The 19,035-nt window shown below is 42.0% G+C and overlaps 1 protein-coding gene across 2 annotated transcripts in view; it reads left to right on the top strand.

Moving 5' to 3' along the window:
• Ogfod1 (2-oxoglutarate and iron dependent oxygenase domain containing 1) overlaps positions 1 to 19,035 on the top strand; it is a 53,792-nt gene that overhangs the window by 25,466 nt on the left and 9,291 nt on the right. The window contains exons 1-10 of one of the 2 annotated variants that reach the window (XM_005345617.2): positions 73 to 271; positions 2,179 to 2,324; positions 6,888 to 6,934; positions 10,924 to 11,024; positions 13,870 to 13,986; positions 14,630 to 14,721; positions 14,916 to 15,044; positions 15,388 to 15,501; positions 16,488 to 16,567; positions 16,811 to 17,121. In XM_005345617.2, coding sequence (XP_005345674.1) covers positions 118 to 271; positions 2,179 to 2,324; positions 6,888 to 6,934; positions 10,924 to 11,024; positions 13,870 to 13,986; positions 14,630 to 14,721; positions 14,916 to 15,044; positions 15,388 to 15,501; positions 16,488 to 16,567; positions 16,811 to 17,121 — 1,291 coding nt within the window. In that variant the 5' untranslated portion in view covers positions 73 to 117. Of the gene's footprint in view, positions 1 to 72; positions 272 to 2,178; positions 2,325 to 6,887; positions 6,935 to 10,923; positions 11,025 to 13,869; positions 13,987 to 14,629; positions 14,722 to 14,915; positions 15,045 to 15,387; positions 15,502 to 16,487; positions 16,568 to 16,810; positions 17,122 to 19,035 lie in introns of those variants that run through there. The other variant, XM_026778579.1, reaches the window with a different exon arrangement.

The raw sequence follows: 19,035 nt of genomic DNA, 5'->3' as shown, positions 1-19,035 counted from the left end.
GGTGCCTTCCCATTGGGTGATGCTGGGACTAAGGAGTGAGGCATTTCGGGAACTGTAGTTTCTGGAGGGAAATAGCTTCCTGACTTCCCTGAGCGTGGGTCTGTGAACGGTGAGGAGATGAACGCGAAACGGCCCGCGGATCCTGGCCCAGCTCGGCCAATGAAGAAGGGAAAGAAGCAGGTGGCGGCGGAATTTTCGGACGCTGTCACGGAAGAAACAGTGAAGAAGCAGGTGGCTGAAGCCTGGAGCCACCGGACGCCCTTCAGCCATGGTAATGGGGTGCTATGAGGGAGGAGAGGCGAGGGAAGGACCATAAGCCACCTCCGACTCCGGCCCCGACTGCTGCTCGGTTCTTTCCAAATTCGATTGATTTGACCAGCCTCGGGAGGAAAATAAATATAGACCTGGGAGTGTGGGGAAGTAAACTCAGGGTTGAGTTCTAAAATCAGGGGTCACTTATAGAATCCCTCTGCTGGTTGGTTGTACGTCATTGGGCAGTGCGTTTAACTTTGCTTAAGCGTCAGTTTCTTTTATAAAACGGCATCGTTAATAGAATTCCCCTCGGAAAGGTAGGACTGACAGACTAATGCTTGTAGACATTCATAAGAGTTTCCCTGAGAACCAGTAAACATCTAGCAAGTGTCGCCGTGGACGGTCTACCAGCACAGACGTTGAGAGCTGCGGGATAGCTAGTACCTCCAGGTACCAGTTTTCACGTGCATTGTCATTGGCCTACGTGACACATGAAACGAAAGGATCTTGAAAGGAACCATCGTTCCAGACTTAGCTACAACTTATTTATACAACTTATAAATACAGTGAGAATCTGCTGAGTGCGTCTTAAATTTTCTCCCCAAGTTTGCCAATTTTTTTTTTTTTTGGTTTTGTTTTCTTGTTTGTTTGTTTCGTTTTAAAGAGTCGAATCCTGGGCGCGCTGGACGCAGAGAGAACATGAGAGCTTAGCGTTTAAAATGCAAGCTCTGGGTGCTCATTTGAGACCTCTCAGTTTCCTCATCTGTTGCGTAGGCGACAAATATCTATTCCTCAGTTGTTGAGAAGGTAAATGAGACAATTCCTGTAAAGCACCACTGGGTCAGGCTTGGTTGTTAGTCATAGATTGATAATCTAGTGGAAGTGAAGTCAATTAGAAGGTTAGAAATCAAACTGATATTTCTTTCATTTTCTTTTTTTTTGGGGGGGGGTGGGGTGGGGAGTGGATTTGAGACAGGGTTTCTCTGTAGCTTTGGAGCCTGTCCTGGAACTCGCTTTGTAGGCCAGACTGGCCTCGAAGTCACAGAGATCCGCCTGCCTCTGCCTCCCGAGTGCTGGGTTTCAAGATGTGCGCCACCACCGCCCGACCTATTTCTTTTTTAAAACGCAGTCACTTCCTCCCACAGAAAAATTTGGGAAAGCAAGGGCAGGGGCAGGGTTGAAGAGAAAATGGCCAGCCACTTTGCTCTGGAGAAAATGAGCTAAGAATCTAAAGTGCGATGGGTTGGGGTTGGGGTAAAGGGGTGGAGAGACGCCTCAGAGGTTAAGAGCTCTGGTTGCTCTTCCAGAGGCCTGAGTTCAATTCCCACAACCACATGGTGACTCATGACCATCTATAATGAGATCTGGTGCCCTCTTCTGACTGGCAGGGATTCATGCAGACAGAACATTGTATACATAATAAATAAATCTTAAAAAAAAAAAAAAAGAATCAAAAATGCACTGATTCAAGAATCCGTAAACTAAAAATCTTAAAACAACAACAAAATAAGAGCTGCCGAGTGGTGGTGGTGCACGCCTGTAATCCCAGCACTCAAAAGGCAGAGGCGGACAGATCTCTGAGTTTGAGGCCTACCTGGACTACAAAGCAAATTCCAGGACAGGACTGTTACACAGAGAAACCTTGCCTCGAAAAACTAAAAACAAACAAAAAACAAAGACAAAAATGAGAACTTCCATTAGTGCTATCCACTCTGCACATTAAAAACTGGAATTTAAGCCCAGCGTCTGAGAAAGACAGTCTTGAATGCGTGAGGAATGACACAACTTACGATTTTTCTCTGAATCTTAGGTTCCCCAAAATATTAAGTTCTTCAAACTCCTGATTGTCTCCCTTTGTATTCAGTCATGCCACGTGGTATAATATGGAGGAGAATAAAGACAAGGGAAATATTTTTCTTCCAACAGAAGCTATTGTCTTGGACATGGATCCTTTTCTTCACTGCGTAATCCCAAACTTCATCCAAAGCCAAGACTTCCTGGAAGGACTTCAGAAGGAGCTTTTGAGCCTGGACTTCCATGAAAAGTACAATGATTTGTATAAGTTCCAGCAGGTATTTATCCCTTTTACTTCAGCTCTTTCTCCTCGCACAGTCCCAGGCTCGAAAATCATTCATGACTGCTGCTCTTCCAGAGGACCCAGGTTCAGGTCCCAGGACCCATCACGTGGTTCACCAAACTCCAAGAGCACCTATCTGCACATGCTCACAGACAGATACAAATACATACCTATAATCTCATTTTTTAAGACTCAAGGTTCTAGATTAGGTTTATTTTCAAGACCCTTCACCTTGACGTTGATTTTCATTTCTTTAACATAAGCAGCTTACTGGGTATTGGCTGTTAGGATTATGAGGGAGTTGTTACAATGTGTTGCGGGAGGTCCTTCCGCTCCTCCAGCCTATAGCCGCTGAGATACCCGCCCATTGGGGCGTGGTCTCTCTCCCTTTAAAAAAGCGGCCACTTCCTTCTCTCGCTCTCTTCACTTCCTGCTCGGCTGGCGGCTAGACTCCCTTCCTGGTCGTACAGAGGGCTGACGGTGATCTGTAAGTTTTTTTCCCCTTTAAATAAATACTACCCTGTTAATTATAATTCCAAACTGCTGTGGCATCGTTTGTGACTTACGTCTACAACAATGGTTTTAAGGGAGGTTTTTTGGCAACTTCTGCTCTCCAATATCTAAGGTAATAGAGATGATGGTGACGGGATATTCAATGCTTTAAGCTAGTGAGTGAGTATATAATAAACAGGGGAGTGAAGTATATTTGGAGTGGTGTGGCATGAGTCTTTATTTGAAGATAATAACCATTCAAACTTTTGAGTTCATGTCTTTGTGGTTTGATGTGCTGCAGTTCAAATATTCTGCATTACAATGTATCTAGCAGAAAGGGAAAATGATTTTTTTTTCCTCTGGGGAGTAGGTGTGCTATTTTGATCCCAAAACCTTGAGTACACTAAGCACACACTCTGTCACTGAGTTGTACCCCAACTCCCCATTCTTTTTGTAGACAGTATAATTTAGTTTTTAAAAAGGCTATCTTGAAATCAGAAATTTTTTTTTCTACTCTTAGAAGACAGTTGTTACTAGGTGGTGACAGCACACACCTTTAATCCCAGTACTCAAGAGGCAGAGGCAGGTGAATTCAAGACCAGCCTGGTCTACAGAGCAAGTTTCAGGACAGCCAGGGCTACACACAGAGAAATCTTGTAGGGAGGTAGGGAGAGAGAAATACAGAAATACAAGAGAGTGGTATCATCAATGTGGAGTCGTCTTCAATACAGGGACCACGCACTCTCATAGTCGGTCAAGAGTTTAAAAATTCAACAAAGGGCTGGAAAGATAGCTTAGCACTTAAGAGCACTGACTCCCTTTCCAGTGGGCCTGCGGTCCAGTCACAGCACCCACATGGCTGCCCACACCCATCTATAACTCCATTCCCAGGAAATCCAACACCCTCTGCTGGCCTTTAAGGGCCATGCGATACACAGACCTACATGCAGACAAAGCATCCATACTCATAAAATAAAATCAAAATATTTTGAAAATTCAAAAATGATGAAGTAGATGCAGAATTGCCTTTGCTTTCTTTGCCTTTCCCCTTTGATTTTTATCTCGAATAATGGAGTACTAACATCTCATTCTTCTATGTTAGAGCTGGTCACCTGGTCAGCTGACAGCATCCTACTCTAATGTGTAGACCTTGTACATGTGTTTTATGAGACTGACACAACACCTGCTATGCTTCAGAGGCAAAGAATCCTTGATCTTTTAGAAGCATTTGCACTCCTCCTCCTTTCTAAAGCCATATTTTCATCTTCCTTTCAGGATACCATGCTGCCTTAGTTATTTTTCTATTGCTGTGAAGAGACATCATGACCAAGGCATCTTATAGAAGGAAGCATTTAATGGAGGCTTACAGGTCCAGGGGAGTATGGCAGTAGGCAGGCAAGCATGGTGCTGGATACGTAGCTGAAAACTCAGATTTTATCCACAATAGAAATGGTGTGAACTTTTGAGCCATCAAAGCCCATTCCCAGGGATACACTTCCTCTAACAAGGAAATCCTAATCCTTCCCTGTAGTCCACCAACTGGATCTAATCATTTAAATATATCAGCCCATGTCAGCCATTCTCATTCAAACTATTACACACACTCTCTCCTTTAAAAAAAAAAAAGATTTACTTATTTATTATGTATACAGGGTTCTGCCCGCAGTCCAGAAGGAGTCACTGGCTCTCCTTATGGATGGTTGTAAGCCATCCTATGGTTGTTGGGAATTGAACTCAGAACCTCTGGAAGAGCAGCCAGTGCTCTTATCCGCTGAACCATCTCTCCAGTCCTACACATGCTCTCTTAATTTATCTTCTTTATCATAGAGCACTTTTTCTTAATTTTCTTTGCTAAGTCTTTCCCCTTATAACCAACATTTTTTAAAAAATTAATTTGTTGGGAGGGCATGGTGGGAGGGACAGTCAGAGGACAGCTTTGTGGAACTGGTCCTCTCTTTCCACCTTTATGTAGGTTCTGGATATCAAACTGTGGTCACCATGTTTGCACACAAGTACTTTTACACACCTAGCCATCTCACCAGTTCACATAACCAACTTCTGATGAGGCCTTTTTAATGCCAGAATACTCTAGGGTTTGATCCCTGAATTAAGATTCAGTACAGATTTCCATGGAGTCTCTCATAACTTCTGTCTCCTTGGATGTGTAGCAGGAGTCTCTGGCTTACAGCCAACACTAAACTCCTAATCTCCTTCCTCTAATTCTGTTGTTCCTCTCGAACTCAGATCAAAATGAGCCATTCTTAAGTTTTTTTTAGATTTATTTACTTATGCTTACAGTGTTCTGCTAGCATGAGTGCCTACATGCCAGAAAAGGGCACCAGATCTCATTATATATGGTTGTGAACCACCTGGTGGTTGCTAGGAATTGAACTAGGACCCCTGGAAGAGCAGCCCGTACTCTTACCTCTGAGCCACGTCTCCAGCCCAAAATGAGTCGTTCTTAACTCCGTGTTCACCCCTCGTGTCCCATCCATTGAGGACACTTTCTTCACTGCCTCTCAGAACACTTGATATACTTCCACCGTCAGCAGCAGTGTCCTCCCAAGCTGTCTCTCTTACTGTGATGTTTCAGTGTGTTTCAGTGTTTCAGTCTCCTACCTCCACCTGCTTCTGGAACTGTCACCATTTTGTTCTTGTCATGTAAGTGAATTCGAGAGAATTGGAAAATATATGCCCACATAAAAACTTGCTCACAGACGCTCATGGAAGCACTGTTATAGGAGCAACCAGACATTACCCACTGATGAATGAGTAAACAAAATGCAGTTTGCCCATCTAGTGGATATTATTTGATCATAAAAAGTAAGTCAGAGCTGCAACATGGATGAACCTTAAAAACATTTTGCTAAGTATGGAAGCCAGTGTAGCTCTGGGACCGCTGAGATGGTTACCACTGAGTTCAGAAACCACATAAAAAAGCGAGCTATGGTAGCAAGTAATTTCAGCCTCTGGTGAGACAGGAGGTACAGACAAGAAGCTTGTGGGCCAGTTAGAAGTATGCAGTGCAGTAGGAACGAGAGAGACCTTTCCTCAGCAAGGTGGAAAGGGAGAGCTGAACCCTGATGTTGTCCAGAGACCTTCACATGTGCGCATGGCACAGCCATACCTACATTTTCACATACAGTAATACACGTAACTTATAATAAATGTAAATAAATGTATAAAATAAGCCAAACTCAAAGTGTTATGTATTATACGATTTCTTCTAAATGCCCAGAAAAGGCAGATAGGCCCATAGAAACAAGAAGCAGGGTGATGTTTGTTAGGAGCTGGTAGTAGAAAAGATGGAATTCAACTGCCTAGTAGATACTAGATTTTATTTTGTACTGTTAAATTCTGGACTTATGTAACATGTTTGACAACATCATGAATGTGAGAAACCCATGGAATTACATACTTTTAAGTGATTAAAATGCTAGATTCTGTACTATGGGGCTTTTTCTCTTAAGATATTACCTCATGTTCCTCCTTTGCTTGAGAACTAATGACTCTTCTTTTCCTTGGGTAAAAGCCAATGTACATAATTGGCTCTGTGCCAACAGTGCCCCCCATTAGACCCTTGATCACCATCTGTTGCTCTCCCATTTGCATTTCCCCGAGCCACTTAGTCTCGCCTCAGTATTTTGGATAAATTTCGCTTTTCCTCACTGAAGTCTACCATGGCTCACCTACTCATAATTGCAGACTCTTTCCTATTCTCAGCACTGCCCACTCCTCTCTGTTGTCTTTTCTTATGCACTTGTCACCTTTATGCTAATAAATTACATTTTATGTTTACTATATGTCTCCTTCAACAAATGTAAGCTTCTCTGTAGTAAATATTCTCTGTAGTTCAGTATTTGCTGAATGAATAAGGTGCAAAGATACTAAGTCACCTACCCACATCATAGCTGCAAGATGAAGGGGTCACGTGTCAGACCTGGTAGTTCTCTTCAGTCTAGGCGCTTAGCTACCATGTTCTATCAGAGTCCTCACTGTTGTTCTTTGTATCCATATATTGTAACAAGGTGTAACAAGGAAATCCTTTTTTTTTTTAATGACGAAGTCTGATGATTTGAAGAAAAGCAAAGAGCCTCATATCTCAGCTTTAAGGTAAGCAAGTCATTTGTTGGGTGCCAGATATGTGTTAGGCAGAGTATTGAGTGCTTTAAATATTAATTCATCCAGTCTTTGTTGACATGATTGCATTTGGTAAAGGAAGAAACAAACCCTAAGAAATTTAAGTAACTTCTTTAAGACAATCCAACAAAGATACAAATCCAAGCCCTTGGATTGTTTGCTTGATCGCTTGATCATCCTTCCTTCTTTCCTTCCTTCCTTCCCTCATTACCTCCCTTCCTTGTGGATAGGATCTTAGGCAGGCCTAGGATGTACTATGTATGCTGCTCAGGTTGGCCTGAAAGTCACAGAAGTCCTCCTGCCTCAGATTACCAAGTGCTGGGATTACAAACATGAGTTACCATTCCTGGCTTCAAATTCTTAATAATAAAATGTTTGGCTTTGTTGTTGTGAAGGAAACAAAGTAACAATGGAGATAGCATTGTCTGCTCATGAAGCTAGGAAGTAATGAAAATTAAAACTCCCTTGACCAGATAGATAAATTTTCATACCATTTCAGTCTTTTAGAAGATGATGTATCAAAACACTTAAAAGTATGCATTTAAATAATTATTAGCTGGGCATTGGTGGTGCACACCTTTAATCCTAGCTCTTGGGAGGCAGAGGCAGGTGGATCTCTGTGAGTTCGAGGTCAGCCTTGTCTACAGAGTGAGTTCCAGGACAGGCTCCAAAGTTACACAGGGAAACCCTGTCTAGAAAAACAAAAACAAAAAACAAAAAAGATTAATGTGTTTATGGGTGTTTTGCCTGCATGTATGCATTTGCCCCATATATAGGCAGTACCACCTATGGACATCAGAAGATGTTGGAGCCCCTGAAACTGGAGTTGCAGGTGGTTGTGAGCTGCCAAGTAGGTTCTGGGAACTGAACCTAGGTTCTCTGCAAAAGCAGCTGGTGCTCTTAACCAGAGCCATCTCTCTAGACCCGAAAGTATGCACATTTTGTAAAAGTAATTCTAAGAACTGACCGTGACAAAGCAAAGACGTACACAAAGATTCCATACACCAACTCTGCAGCCATGAGTACGTGTGTGGAATAAACAAGAGTCACACTTTGTTTGTCAATAAAGTCAACTATACTTTTTAAAAAATATCTGAAACCTAGTGTTCTCTATAGTTGCTTTATTTTTCTAGATGAATTAGCAATATTTTCTGCCCTTAGCGATGTCTAAGAGGATAGTTATTATAACCAAAGACATCTTGGGTCTTTGGAATATACTGTTTTCAAAAGGAAAGACTGTACTACAGACATAAACTGTTTATTTGTGTATAAACTGAGAGACTTGGAAATAGACTAATAGGATTACAGAACTTTTAAAAACATTTTCTTTTTACTTATTTAGAACCTTTTTTCTATAATGAGCATGTGCTTTTTTTTTAATTTATATTTATTATACATACATTGTTTTGTCTACATGTGTGCCGGCAGGCCAGAAGAGGCCTGGAGTTATAGTTATGTACCACATGTCCAGCTAAAAGTTTTTAATTATCAGAGTTAACTTCATTTCAGAGTTGACTAGCTGAACTAGTTATAACTTGTACTAAAGAGACTTCTGCACAAAGCACCAGCTTAGCTTATAATGGAAATGTTCATTAGCTTTTTTTTATTTATATCTTGCTAGCATCAGAACATCTACAGATGTTTGGTTGATTGTGTGATTAATTTAGTATTCATCTTTATTATAATTTAAAGTCATTTGGGCCGGTGAGTTGGCTCAGCTGGTAAAGGTGCTTGCCACCAAGACTGATGACCTGATTTCTTTTTTTTTTTAATATTTATTTATTTATTATGTATACAATATTCTGTCTGTTTGCCTGAAGGCCAGAAGAGGGCGCCAGACCTCTTTACAGATGGTTGTGAGCCACCATGTGGTTGCTGGGAATTGAACTCAGGACCTTTGGAAGAGCAGGCAGTGCTCTTAACCACTGAGCCATCTCTCCAGCTCTGATGGCCTGATTTCAACTCCCAGCACACACGGTAGAAGAGGAAAGATGATCTCCACAGTGTCCTCTCACCTTCACACGTGTGTTGTGTGCACACGTACACATAAACAAGAGTTTTGGAAAGGTCATTTTATGATCTTCTGCAGCTGTTCACCCTAGTGTTTATTAGATAACAGTGCTAGTGTTACTGGAGCCCCTAGCACTCACATCTTACTCTTGACCCAGTTTATTGTCTGTGAAGAAAAAAGTGGCATAAAGTACATCAGATGGGAAAGTCAGTTTGTGTACAGTTATGTCCCAGAAATGGAGAGAGCTGTTCTCAGTTGGATTCTGCCCTCCCCGTGGCACTGTTACATTTTTAGAAAGGACACAATAAAAAGCCAGGAAAGATGCACATGTAGATTTACCTCAAGCAGGACTTAGAAAAAAGATAATTCAAAAATCTTAATTTCAGCCTGGCAGTGGTGGTGCACGCCTTTAATCCCAGTATTTGGGAGGCAAAGGCAGGTGGATCTCTGTGAGTTCAAGGCCAGCCTGATCTACAGAGTGAGTTCCAGGACAGCCAGAGCTACACAGTGAAACCCTGTCTCGAAAAATACATATATACATACATGTATGTGTGTATATATTATATATCTCCTAAGATCAAGGGCACATCACTGCATTAGTATTAGTGCTTGTGATACTGAGATTTATAACAGAAAATGCATATTTGATCTCCGTCCCCATTTTTGGCAACAAGTTCCTAAAATTTAGAATTTAAGTGTTGAGATTAGTAAAGGTGAATGGAGACTCTTTTGTTAGGGAAAAAACCTTTCTACCACATTTGAGCTTATAATGGGCAACCCCAAAGGTTGGAGAAGAAAACTAAGAATGTAGCTCTCAGCTCTAACCATTCCAGCCTCCAGGAAAAGCTCGGAGGGTGGTTAGATGAGGTAGGATTGCTAGCCTGGGCTACATAGTATGTTGTAGGCCAAGCCTACAAAGCAGGACCTTGTTTCACAGAGAAGGGCTGACAGTTGGCTGGATGCATCCCCAGTGGCCTGTGGTTTCTTTAGTCAACCATGCCTATGTAGGAAAGTGTCCTTAAGTTCCCGAGGAGCCAGGGAGGTGGGAGAGAGGTTCTATTTTCTCTATCCAGGACTCTGTGCTGTGAATCTTTTATATTTGACTCTTCCTAAATTGAATCACTTTTTTTTTAAAGAAAATTATTGTTGTTGTTTTTAGTGAGTTCTTATGTGTACAGATGCCCCTGGAGGCCAGAGAACATTAGATCCTCTGGAACTGGAGTTATAGATAGTTGTGAGCTTCCTGATGTGGGTGCTAGGAACTAGACCCAGGCTCTATGCAAGAATAGGAAGTGCTATTAACCACTGAGCCGTCTCTCCAACCCCTGAGTTGTGTCATTTTATATTAAACTAATGAGACAATAAGTTAAAAATTACCTAACAAATGATCCAACTTGAGGAGGGTACTGTAGGGACCTCCTGTTTATACCCCATGAGTACAACTCATGAGTTAATCCTCTATTGGGTCTAAAGGTGAGGTCAATCCTGTGAGACTGAGCCCTGTAGACTGTGTAAGAATGGAGCTGAGTTTTAAGGTGTCCTTATTGTTTCCAAAAATAGATAGTTAACAGGGAAAACTCCACTTATTTGGTGTCAGAAACAAAATGTGTAAGAAAAAGCAATTGTGTTTTCCCATTTCCTGCTGGAAAGCCGGTCTGACAGTGGGCGATTGGCAGTGAACAGTGGTGTGGTGCCCGACCACAAAGATCAAGGCACTGGTGTGGGAGGACTTAACAGGGCAAACAGCCAGAGAAAGAAGTGCAGGAGACTCAGGGCAGCGCACTACGGTAGCTGGGGGGTTTCCTTATTTCTCTGGGAACTTGACACCATGCATGCAAGAGGGAATAGGTCTCTAGAATGGAAGTGACCTTAAGAGAGCCTGGGGATGGCACGGCTCCAGCTCGAGCCCGTGCTATGGCCATAACAAGTTGTCTTTTGTTCACACTTCTAGGAAACTTATGTTTGAAGATTTTCGGGACTGGCTTTCTAAGGTTTCCAGCATTGACCTAGAACCAACCATTGACATGTCCTGTGCCAAATACGAGTTCACTGGTAAGGAGGATAAAGCCCTGCTGTCTAAAGATTTCAAGGCTTTAACTCCACAATGATGGAAAGATAGCGTCAGGGCACCAGGTAGCATCCTAGTAAGGATTTAACTCTTATGTGAAAATAGCCAACACAAAGGATAAAGTAGTGCTTCTCTTTAGGTGTATGAGAGTTATTGATCATATTTTCAGAAAAATTCTCATACCAACTGCATATCATATTGTAAAACTCCAAAGGTGATGCTGGAAATTCTGTCCTTATATTTCTAAAAGTTCCCTCTATGCTGGTTTTTCCTTTCTTTATTTTGAATTTAGTGAGTGAATACAGGAAGTGGACTGTGTAAATAGTTATAGTCCCTGTCGCCTGCCTTCCCTCTTCAGAAGAGCTCATAAATTTGTGGAGGAATATGTGTGCCTTTTTATATAGAAGGAAAAATTGCTTGGTTTTGTTTTACTAAATTTTGATTCCGGTTTCCTATTGTATATAGTCTTGTATATAGTCTTGGAGAAGTCTAAACTGGTAAAATGTTTTGGCTATAAACCTAATCCTACATAGAACCTGTTATGTATCTTTATTGCTTTTTCTTTTTTATTATTTTATTTTCTTTGAGACAAGGTCTCACTCTATAATTCAGGCTGGTCCCAGCCTCACAGAGATCACCTGCCCGTTGTCTTGAGTGCTGGTATTACAGGTGTGAGCTACCACATCCAGTTTTGTTTTTTGATTTTGTTTTGTTTTGTTTTTTTTTAGTTTAAAGAAATTTCAAACTCAAATAGAAGTGGCAGGCATAGCACGAATAATTTGTTTTCCTGTTTTATTTGAAGGACAGTTGCAGTCCTGGAATTCCATAGGCCTGAACATTTCAGTCATTCTTCCTTCATGCAATGGTGAACTTTCAGAGTGAGAAAGTTGACAGGCCTGTGTTCCCACCTAATTCATAGGCCTCGCTCATCTGTCACTGTTTCTTCTTGATGCAAAAAGATCTTGTTAGGAATGGCACACTGCATTCTCTTGTCCTGTCCATTGAGCCCTCTTTAGTCTAAAACAGCCTCTTGGTCTCTCCTGAACTTCTGGGACCTGGATGCTTCGGAAGACTTAGAGGCAGGTATTTTTAACTGCTCCTTCAGTCTGGGCTTATATCGCCATGTTTCTGCAGTACTTAGGATTGTAAGACTTTGCTACCAGACCTGACTGTAAGAATTTGTAGGAGTCACACGAGAATTTGCACACGCTGCTTTTAGATTATGTTATTAACATGTTTCTCACCAAACTTTAGTTCAGTTATTTTCACAGGCAACTTTCATACTGTTAAACTACTGCAAGTGATATTTTTCTAGTCGTCATTTCTTCTACTTTCCTTAGTTGTCATTCCACTGTGATGAAAAGTTTTCCCACTGTTTATTCATCTATTTGCTTATGTCAGTATGAATTTGTGGATTACTGTTCATACAGTGAGCTATTGCAGTTGCTGTTGTAAAAGTGAGGCTTATGTTGTCTTTGATTTGGTCAAGGAGAACCCTCTAGAGCTGATCTGGGGCCTCTTACTATGTTCTTATCATTCTTGATTTCCTAATTTCTGCAAAGCAGAATTTTCAAGGCTTGTCTTCTCTTTCCTATGCCAGGTCTAGAATGACCTAGAATTCACCCCAGTTTAATGAAGAATGATACTTGAAAATCAAGGCCAGGACTCAGTCTGTGTCACTGGGGTGTCACCTAGACCCTTTCAGTGAAAATGCCAGAATATGACCCTTTACGTATACACACAAATATATATACATAACGCTTATGTATTTCTATACCTACATAGCTGTAGATTCAGGAAACTGGATTCATATTGCTTTCTCCAGTGCTAGTTGAATACTACAAGGTTTATTCTAGGTTTCTTTTCTTTAACTGTAACACCTAGCTCCCATTATCTTCAACTTATTTACTCCAATCCCTTCATGTATAAATGGTCCCAGTTCAGTGTAACCTTTACTCTGTCCCATCCTGCATAGATGCTTACCTTGCTCAGCCCACCAAATAGCTTTAGAAAATTTGGTTAGGCAGTTAATGAGAACAGGAACAGGCCCAGAGAGGTGGCTTGGTTCAGTGGGTTAAAGGCACTTGCCACCAAACCTGACAATGCGAGTTTGATTTCTGGGATCCACGTGGTGGAAGAAGAGGACCAACTTTACAGTTGTCCTCTGGTTCACATGTCCCTCTCCCGCCCCCAACACACACAGTAAATAAATGATAAGAAAAGGCCGTTTTTTTTTTTTTTTTGGTTTTTCGAGACAGGGTTTCTCTGTGGCTTTGGAGCCTGTCCTGGAACTAGCTCTGTAGACCAGGCTGGTTTCGAACTCAAGAAAAGGCCTTTTAAAGAAAAAAGGGATCTATGTACCCATGAACAGTAACATTTGTTAAGATATTCTTTGGAATAGCCAAGAAATACAAACAATTTAAGAACTAATAGAGATGCAATTAGGGAAAATGTAAATTTACAGTCTATACAGTACAGTGACTGTGCAGCCATTAAAAGCGATGCCTAGGGTGTAAATTGATATGGAAAAATACTCGCTTTGTAACTTTAAGGAAGTCTTTACGTGAATACACATGAGAAAAAAAAATAACAAAAATATGTAGAAAAAGTGTTAGTAACTATATTGTAGACCTGTCTGTAGTCGTTGTATTTAAAGCTTTCTATATTGGATGGGTTTTATTGCTGCATTTACAAAAGAGAAGAAGTGTCATTTTAAAACTGCAAGACAGTTAAAGCTGGAGTTAATACAATCAGAGGGACTGATTGGATGCAGAAGCAGACAACAGCTACTCTGTGTAGTGATCTAAATTATGCTTTCAATGATTGCAGATGCTCTACTCTGCCATGACGATGAGCTGGAGGGGCGCCGGATCGCCTTCATTCTGTACCTGGTTCCTTCCTGGGACAGGAACTTGGGGGGCACCCTGGACCTTTACGACACTGATGGTAAAATGCACATTTACCGCCTTCAGTAGCCACTCCTGAATTCCAACCGTTGCCTCGGATCACCATTCTGATATATAGTGTGTTAAAGGAGTAGAAACTATGTATTTAGCTGGGCAGTAGTGGCTCACGCCTTTAATCCACCCAACACTCGGGAGGGAGAAGCAGACAGATCCCTGTGAGTTTGAGGCCACCCTGTCTACAAAGCAAGTTACCTGTCTGGAAAGCAAACAAGCAAACAAAACCAAAAAGAAAAAAGAAACCACGTATTTGTCACAGTGACTGGCAAAGGTGGAATTAATGCTGGCCCTAACAATGACCTCTTGAAATTATATTTTAAATACCTGTTCCAGAGACAAAGCTGATTAAGATGAGAAGTAGATCTTGTTCTGTGTCCTGGCCGTGCCTGTGAACAGCAGCCTGTCTGACAAGAGCTTAGGTTTTAGAGTGTCTTACCATAGCTTGACTCTAGGAAAAGGAGACACTAATCCAGCTTTCAGCAATAATAGAAGCTCATGTCACTTAGCAGACTAGCAAGTTTAAAACAGGTAGCAGGAGTATCTGAGGATGTCAAGAGCAGGATGAGGCAGCCTGACAGTGGTAATGATGATGAATGCATTTACGGATGTCTTCTCTTCTGATGCAGAACACTTGCAGCCAAAGCAGATTGTCAAGTCTCTTATCCCTTCGTGGAACAAACTGGTTTTCTTTGAAGTATCTCCAGTATCCTTTCACCAGGTAAATATTGTAAGATGATTCAGTAGTGCACTAAGTAAGGGTCAAGGATTTTTACCCACCCTCTAGGCATGTCAGTCCACTTCCTGCTGGACTTCCTATTTCACTGGGTTGTTTGCATACCTAGCTAATGTCCTTAGAGTGTGGCTTCACTCTCCATCCTTGGTGTTAATGTGCTGCTGGTCTTGCTCTTGCAGGTGTCTGAAGTCCTGTCTGAAGAAGCATCACGTTTATCCATAAGTGGCTGGTTTCATGGTCCTCCGTTAACCAGGCCTCCCACCTACTTTGAGCCCCTGATCCCTCGAAACCCTCATATCCCACAAGACGTAAGCATAAGTGATTGGGATTCTTACTTTATGCACTACAGCACCTTAGTTGTTTTTCTGATTTCACTATTATGAGGACTATGTGAGCTGATGTATTTTGCAGTACTAGAAATTAAGCCAAGGGCCTTGTATGTGCTAGCAAACCTGTTTTCTGATCTAAAGTTAGATCTTTTAAGTGCTGAAACTGCACTTTGAACTTTCACTTTTCTTAGGTTGATTTTTCTAAATTTGCTAGTACTTTGGGCTTGCTAGGAAAAACGTAAAGAGTGGGGACTATGGAATGATGTAAGCCCAGAAGCTATAGATATTAATGGATCTCGTGTGTCTGCTCCTTTTTTATAAGCATGAAATTTTGTATGAGTGGATCAACCCTGCTTATCTGGAAATGGATTATCAAATGCAAATCCAAGAAGAATTTGAGGAAAGGTCTGAAATCCTCCTGAAGGAGTTTCTTAAGGTATGCCGCCATAGCCTGTTTTATGTGTGTTGTTGAGGTGTCATCCTGCTAAAACTGACCGAGAGTTGTTTTCCTTCTTGTTCAAATGTTTATGTAATTCTCTTCAAATCAAATGTACAAATTACAGTAATAAGTATTGCTGTCAGGTATGGTATGTGACATCCCCAGGATACAACATACATTTTTAAGTTTTGTTTGTTTGTTTATTTATTATTTTGTTTTATTGCCATGTATGTATGAACACATAAATGTTGGTGCTCAAGGAGGCCAGAAGAGGGCATCAGATCCCCTGGAACTGAAGGTGGGGGGTCCTTCGTAATAAGCACTTTTAACCACTGAACGATCTCTCCTGCCCAACCAGGACTATAATGGTTCGTGTGCATGCAGTAGTGTGAATTCTAATTGGTCTTAATAATAAAAGCCCTGAGTCAGATATAGAGGTAAATACTAAAAGATCAAAAAAAACAGAGCAGCCTGCCACTAGTTCTTACCTCTACCCAATCCTCAGAGCGAATGGACAGTCCTGTGCCCAGGAATCCTCAGAATGCCATGAGCTCCTGTCTTCTCCCACCTTACATTCCTCTCTCTGCCCAGCCATATGCTGTCTCCACCTCCCTAGTGCTGGGATTAAAGATGTGAGCCACCACCACCTGGCTCTGGTTCTCTTTTAGACTGAACCAATTTCGTGTAGCCCAGGGTGGCTTTGAACTCACAGAGATCTGTCTGCCTCTGTTTTCTGAGTGCTGGGATTAAAGGTGTATGCCACCACCACCTTGCTCAAAATCTTTAACAATAAATTTACAAACACTTAATGGAATAGCCTGATGACACTTAGCTCTCTTAACTCAAGCTACCCCAAAGATCTTGTATATAATAGGAAATATTCAAATGGACCTCTTAGGAATCAGCCAGCTGATACTGTGCAGAGCCGGAGGAGTGAGGATTATAGGAAGAGCTGCTAACTTCTTTGTTTGCTTATTTTCCAGCCTGAGAAATTTGCCAAGGTCTGTGAAGCCTTGGAGAAAGGAGATGTGGAATGGAGTAGCCGTGGTCCCCCAAACAAAAGGTAGAGGTCACCGTCACAGATCTGTATTTAGTGCCCCCTCTTCTGTCTGCATAGCTCATCTCCAATAGGACACTTGCCTTAGCATTGAGTTCCCCAGGACATGCTGCAGCAGGCCCTAGCAGAGTCTCACCATGCTCAGAAGTTGTGCCATCATTTAGGGAGAAGCTCAAAGCTAATGACAGCTTTGATTGCATGAGTGATCTCACATGTGGGGCTGAGGAGCTTGCCATTGCTGCTTTTCAGATTTTATGAGAAAGCAGAAGAAAGTAGTCTCCCTGACATACTGAAGGAGTGCATGGGCTTGTTTCGCTCCGAGGCCCTGTTCTTGCTGCTCTCCAACTTCACCGGCCTGAAGCTCCACTTCTTGGCTCCTTCAGAGGATGATGAGGTTGAGGACAAAGGAGAGGGGGAAGCAGCCTGTGCTGATGGCACCGAAGAAGGGACTAGCCAAAGCCCCTCAGCGCCTGAGAATAATCAGGCAGCTGTTGGCAGCCACAGTCCAGAGAGTGGTGAACAGGCAGACCTGAAACCACAGGAAGACGAAGCAAAGAAAGGTAAGCTGGCGTTAGGACTCGCCTTTATGTTTACCGTTCCGCAGTCAAGTGATTTATTCCTAGCTGTGTAACATCACTGTCGCTCTAGATCCTGAGTTCTCCTAAGGAGATGGCAGAGGTCAAATCTATACACAGAAAACAACCATGAAACAATGCTAAAGGCTTACACAGCATCCTGTGTTTACTGCCAGCGCTGGTCCTCCTCTCCTGCACTGCTACCATTCTGACTCCAAGGAAGTGTACTAGCTGTTCTCCTGGAAGTGTTCTTCCTGCATTTCTTCTTCTCATTCAGATCTGAACAGTGAGCACTTCCTCAGAGAACCTTTTCCGTGTCACACTCTCACCCAAGGCTGCTCGGTCATGGTCAGTCCTTGTCACGACCTCACTACAGTGCTGTGTACGCAGTGCCATGGTCTCTGATTTCATCTGTGCTTCAGTCCTGTTGTGTCTGGAGGATCCACTTAGGGCCATTGTTTTTGTGTTTGGCGGCATCCATCCTCGTTAGCTCTTAGCAATAGTCCCAGCTTCTCTTCTGCATAGCTCCCTGGGCCCTGAGGGTTTGATGAAGACATCCCACTTGGGACTAAGCGGTCCAAAATCTTAGTCTCTTAGTCCCATCTACTGCAAGAAGAAGCTTCTCTGACGATGACTGAGCAAGGCACTAATCTATGGGAATAGCAGTATCTGCTAAAGGAACACAACAGTAAAATGACTGCAGTATCATTAGGACTCATTATCCTAATACATCCTAACATAACAATCAAACATGTCTGTTTTCATATTAATACCAGGCTGCTTTTTTGTTTGTTTGTTTTGGTTGGTTGGTTGGTTTTGTTTTGTTTTTTTGATCACTATAGCTCTGTAGTACAATTTGAGATTGGGGATAGTGACATTTCCGGTAGGTCTCTTATCATTCAGGATTATTATAGCTATCCTGGGTTTTTTGTGTCTCTGTATGAAGCTGAAAACTGCCCTTTCCATTCTGTGGAGAATTGTGTTGGAATTATAGTGGGATTGCATTGAATCTGTAGATTGCTTTTGGTAGGATGGCCGTTTTTACTCTATTAATCCTACTGATCCAGGAGGCTAGGAGATCTTTTCATCTTCTGATACCTTCTTCAATGTCTTAAAGTTTTTATTTTAAAAGTCTTTCACTTCCTTGGTTAGAGTTTTCCCAGGATATTTTAAGTCTATTGTGAAAGGTAGTTTCCCTGATTTTTTTTTTCTCAGTCTGTCATTTGTATATAGGGGACTGCTGATTTTTGTGTGTTAATTTTGTGTCCTGCTACTTTGCTGAAGGTGTTTATCACCTGTAGTAGTTTCCTGTTGCAGTTTTTAGGCTCACTTATGTATACAGTCATATCATCTGCAAGTAAAGATACTTTGGCTTCTTTTCCTATTTGTATGCCCTTGGTCTCTCATTTAGTAGTCTTACTGCTCTAGCTAACACTCCAAGTACTGTATTGAATAGATGTGGAGAGAGTGGACATCCTTGTCTAGTTCCTGATTTTAGTGAAAATGCTTTGAGTTTCTCTCTAGGTTGATGTTGACTGGGTCTGCTGTAAATTGCCTTTATTGTGTTGAGGTATGTCCTTTTTATCCCTATGAAAGACCCTCAGAGAGGATCTTTTCCTCCAATGAAGTCCCCAGAACCAGGACACTCCGAGTCCAGACCACAGGATGCAATTAGCAAGAGGTTTATTGAGTAAACACAGGTACCTGCAGGGGGTCCGAGTCCAGACCACAGGATGCAATTAGCAAGAGGTTTATTGAGTAAACACAGGTACCTGCAGGCGGCAAAGTCTTTCAGAGGACTTGCGTGCCTGCCAACTGGAGGGCGGGCTTTTTATAGGGAAGAGCAAAAAGCAAGTTTACAGAAGCAAAAGCGTGGTTATCGGTCGATCAGAATGAGGC

The sequence above is a fragment of the Microtus ochrogaster genome, chromosome 4 (assembly GCF_000317375.1).
Source record: "Microtus ochrogaster isolate Prairie Vole_2 chromosome 4, MicOch1.0, whole genome shotgun sequence".
NCBI lineage: Eukaryota > Metazoa > Chordata > Mammalia > Rodentia > Cricetidae > Microtus > Microtus ochrogaster.
This window is presented reverse-complemented; position numbering and strand designations above follow the sequence as displayed.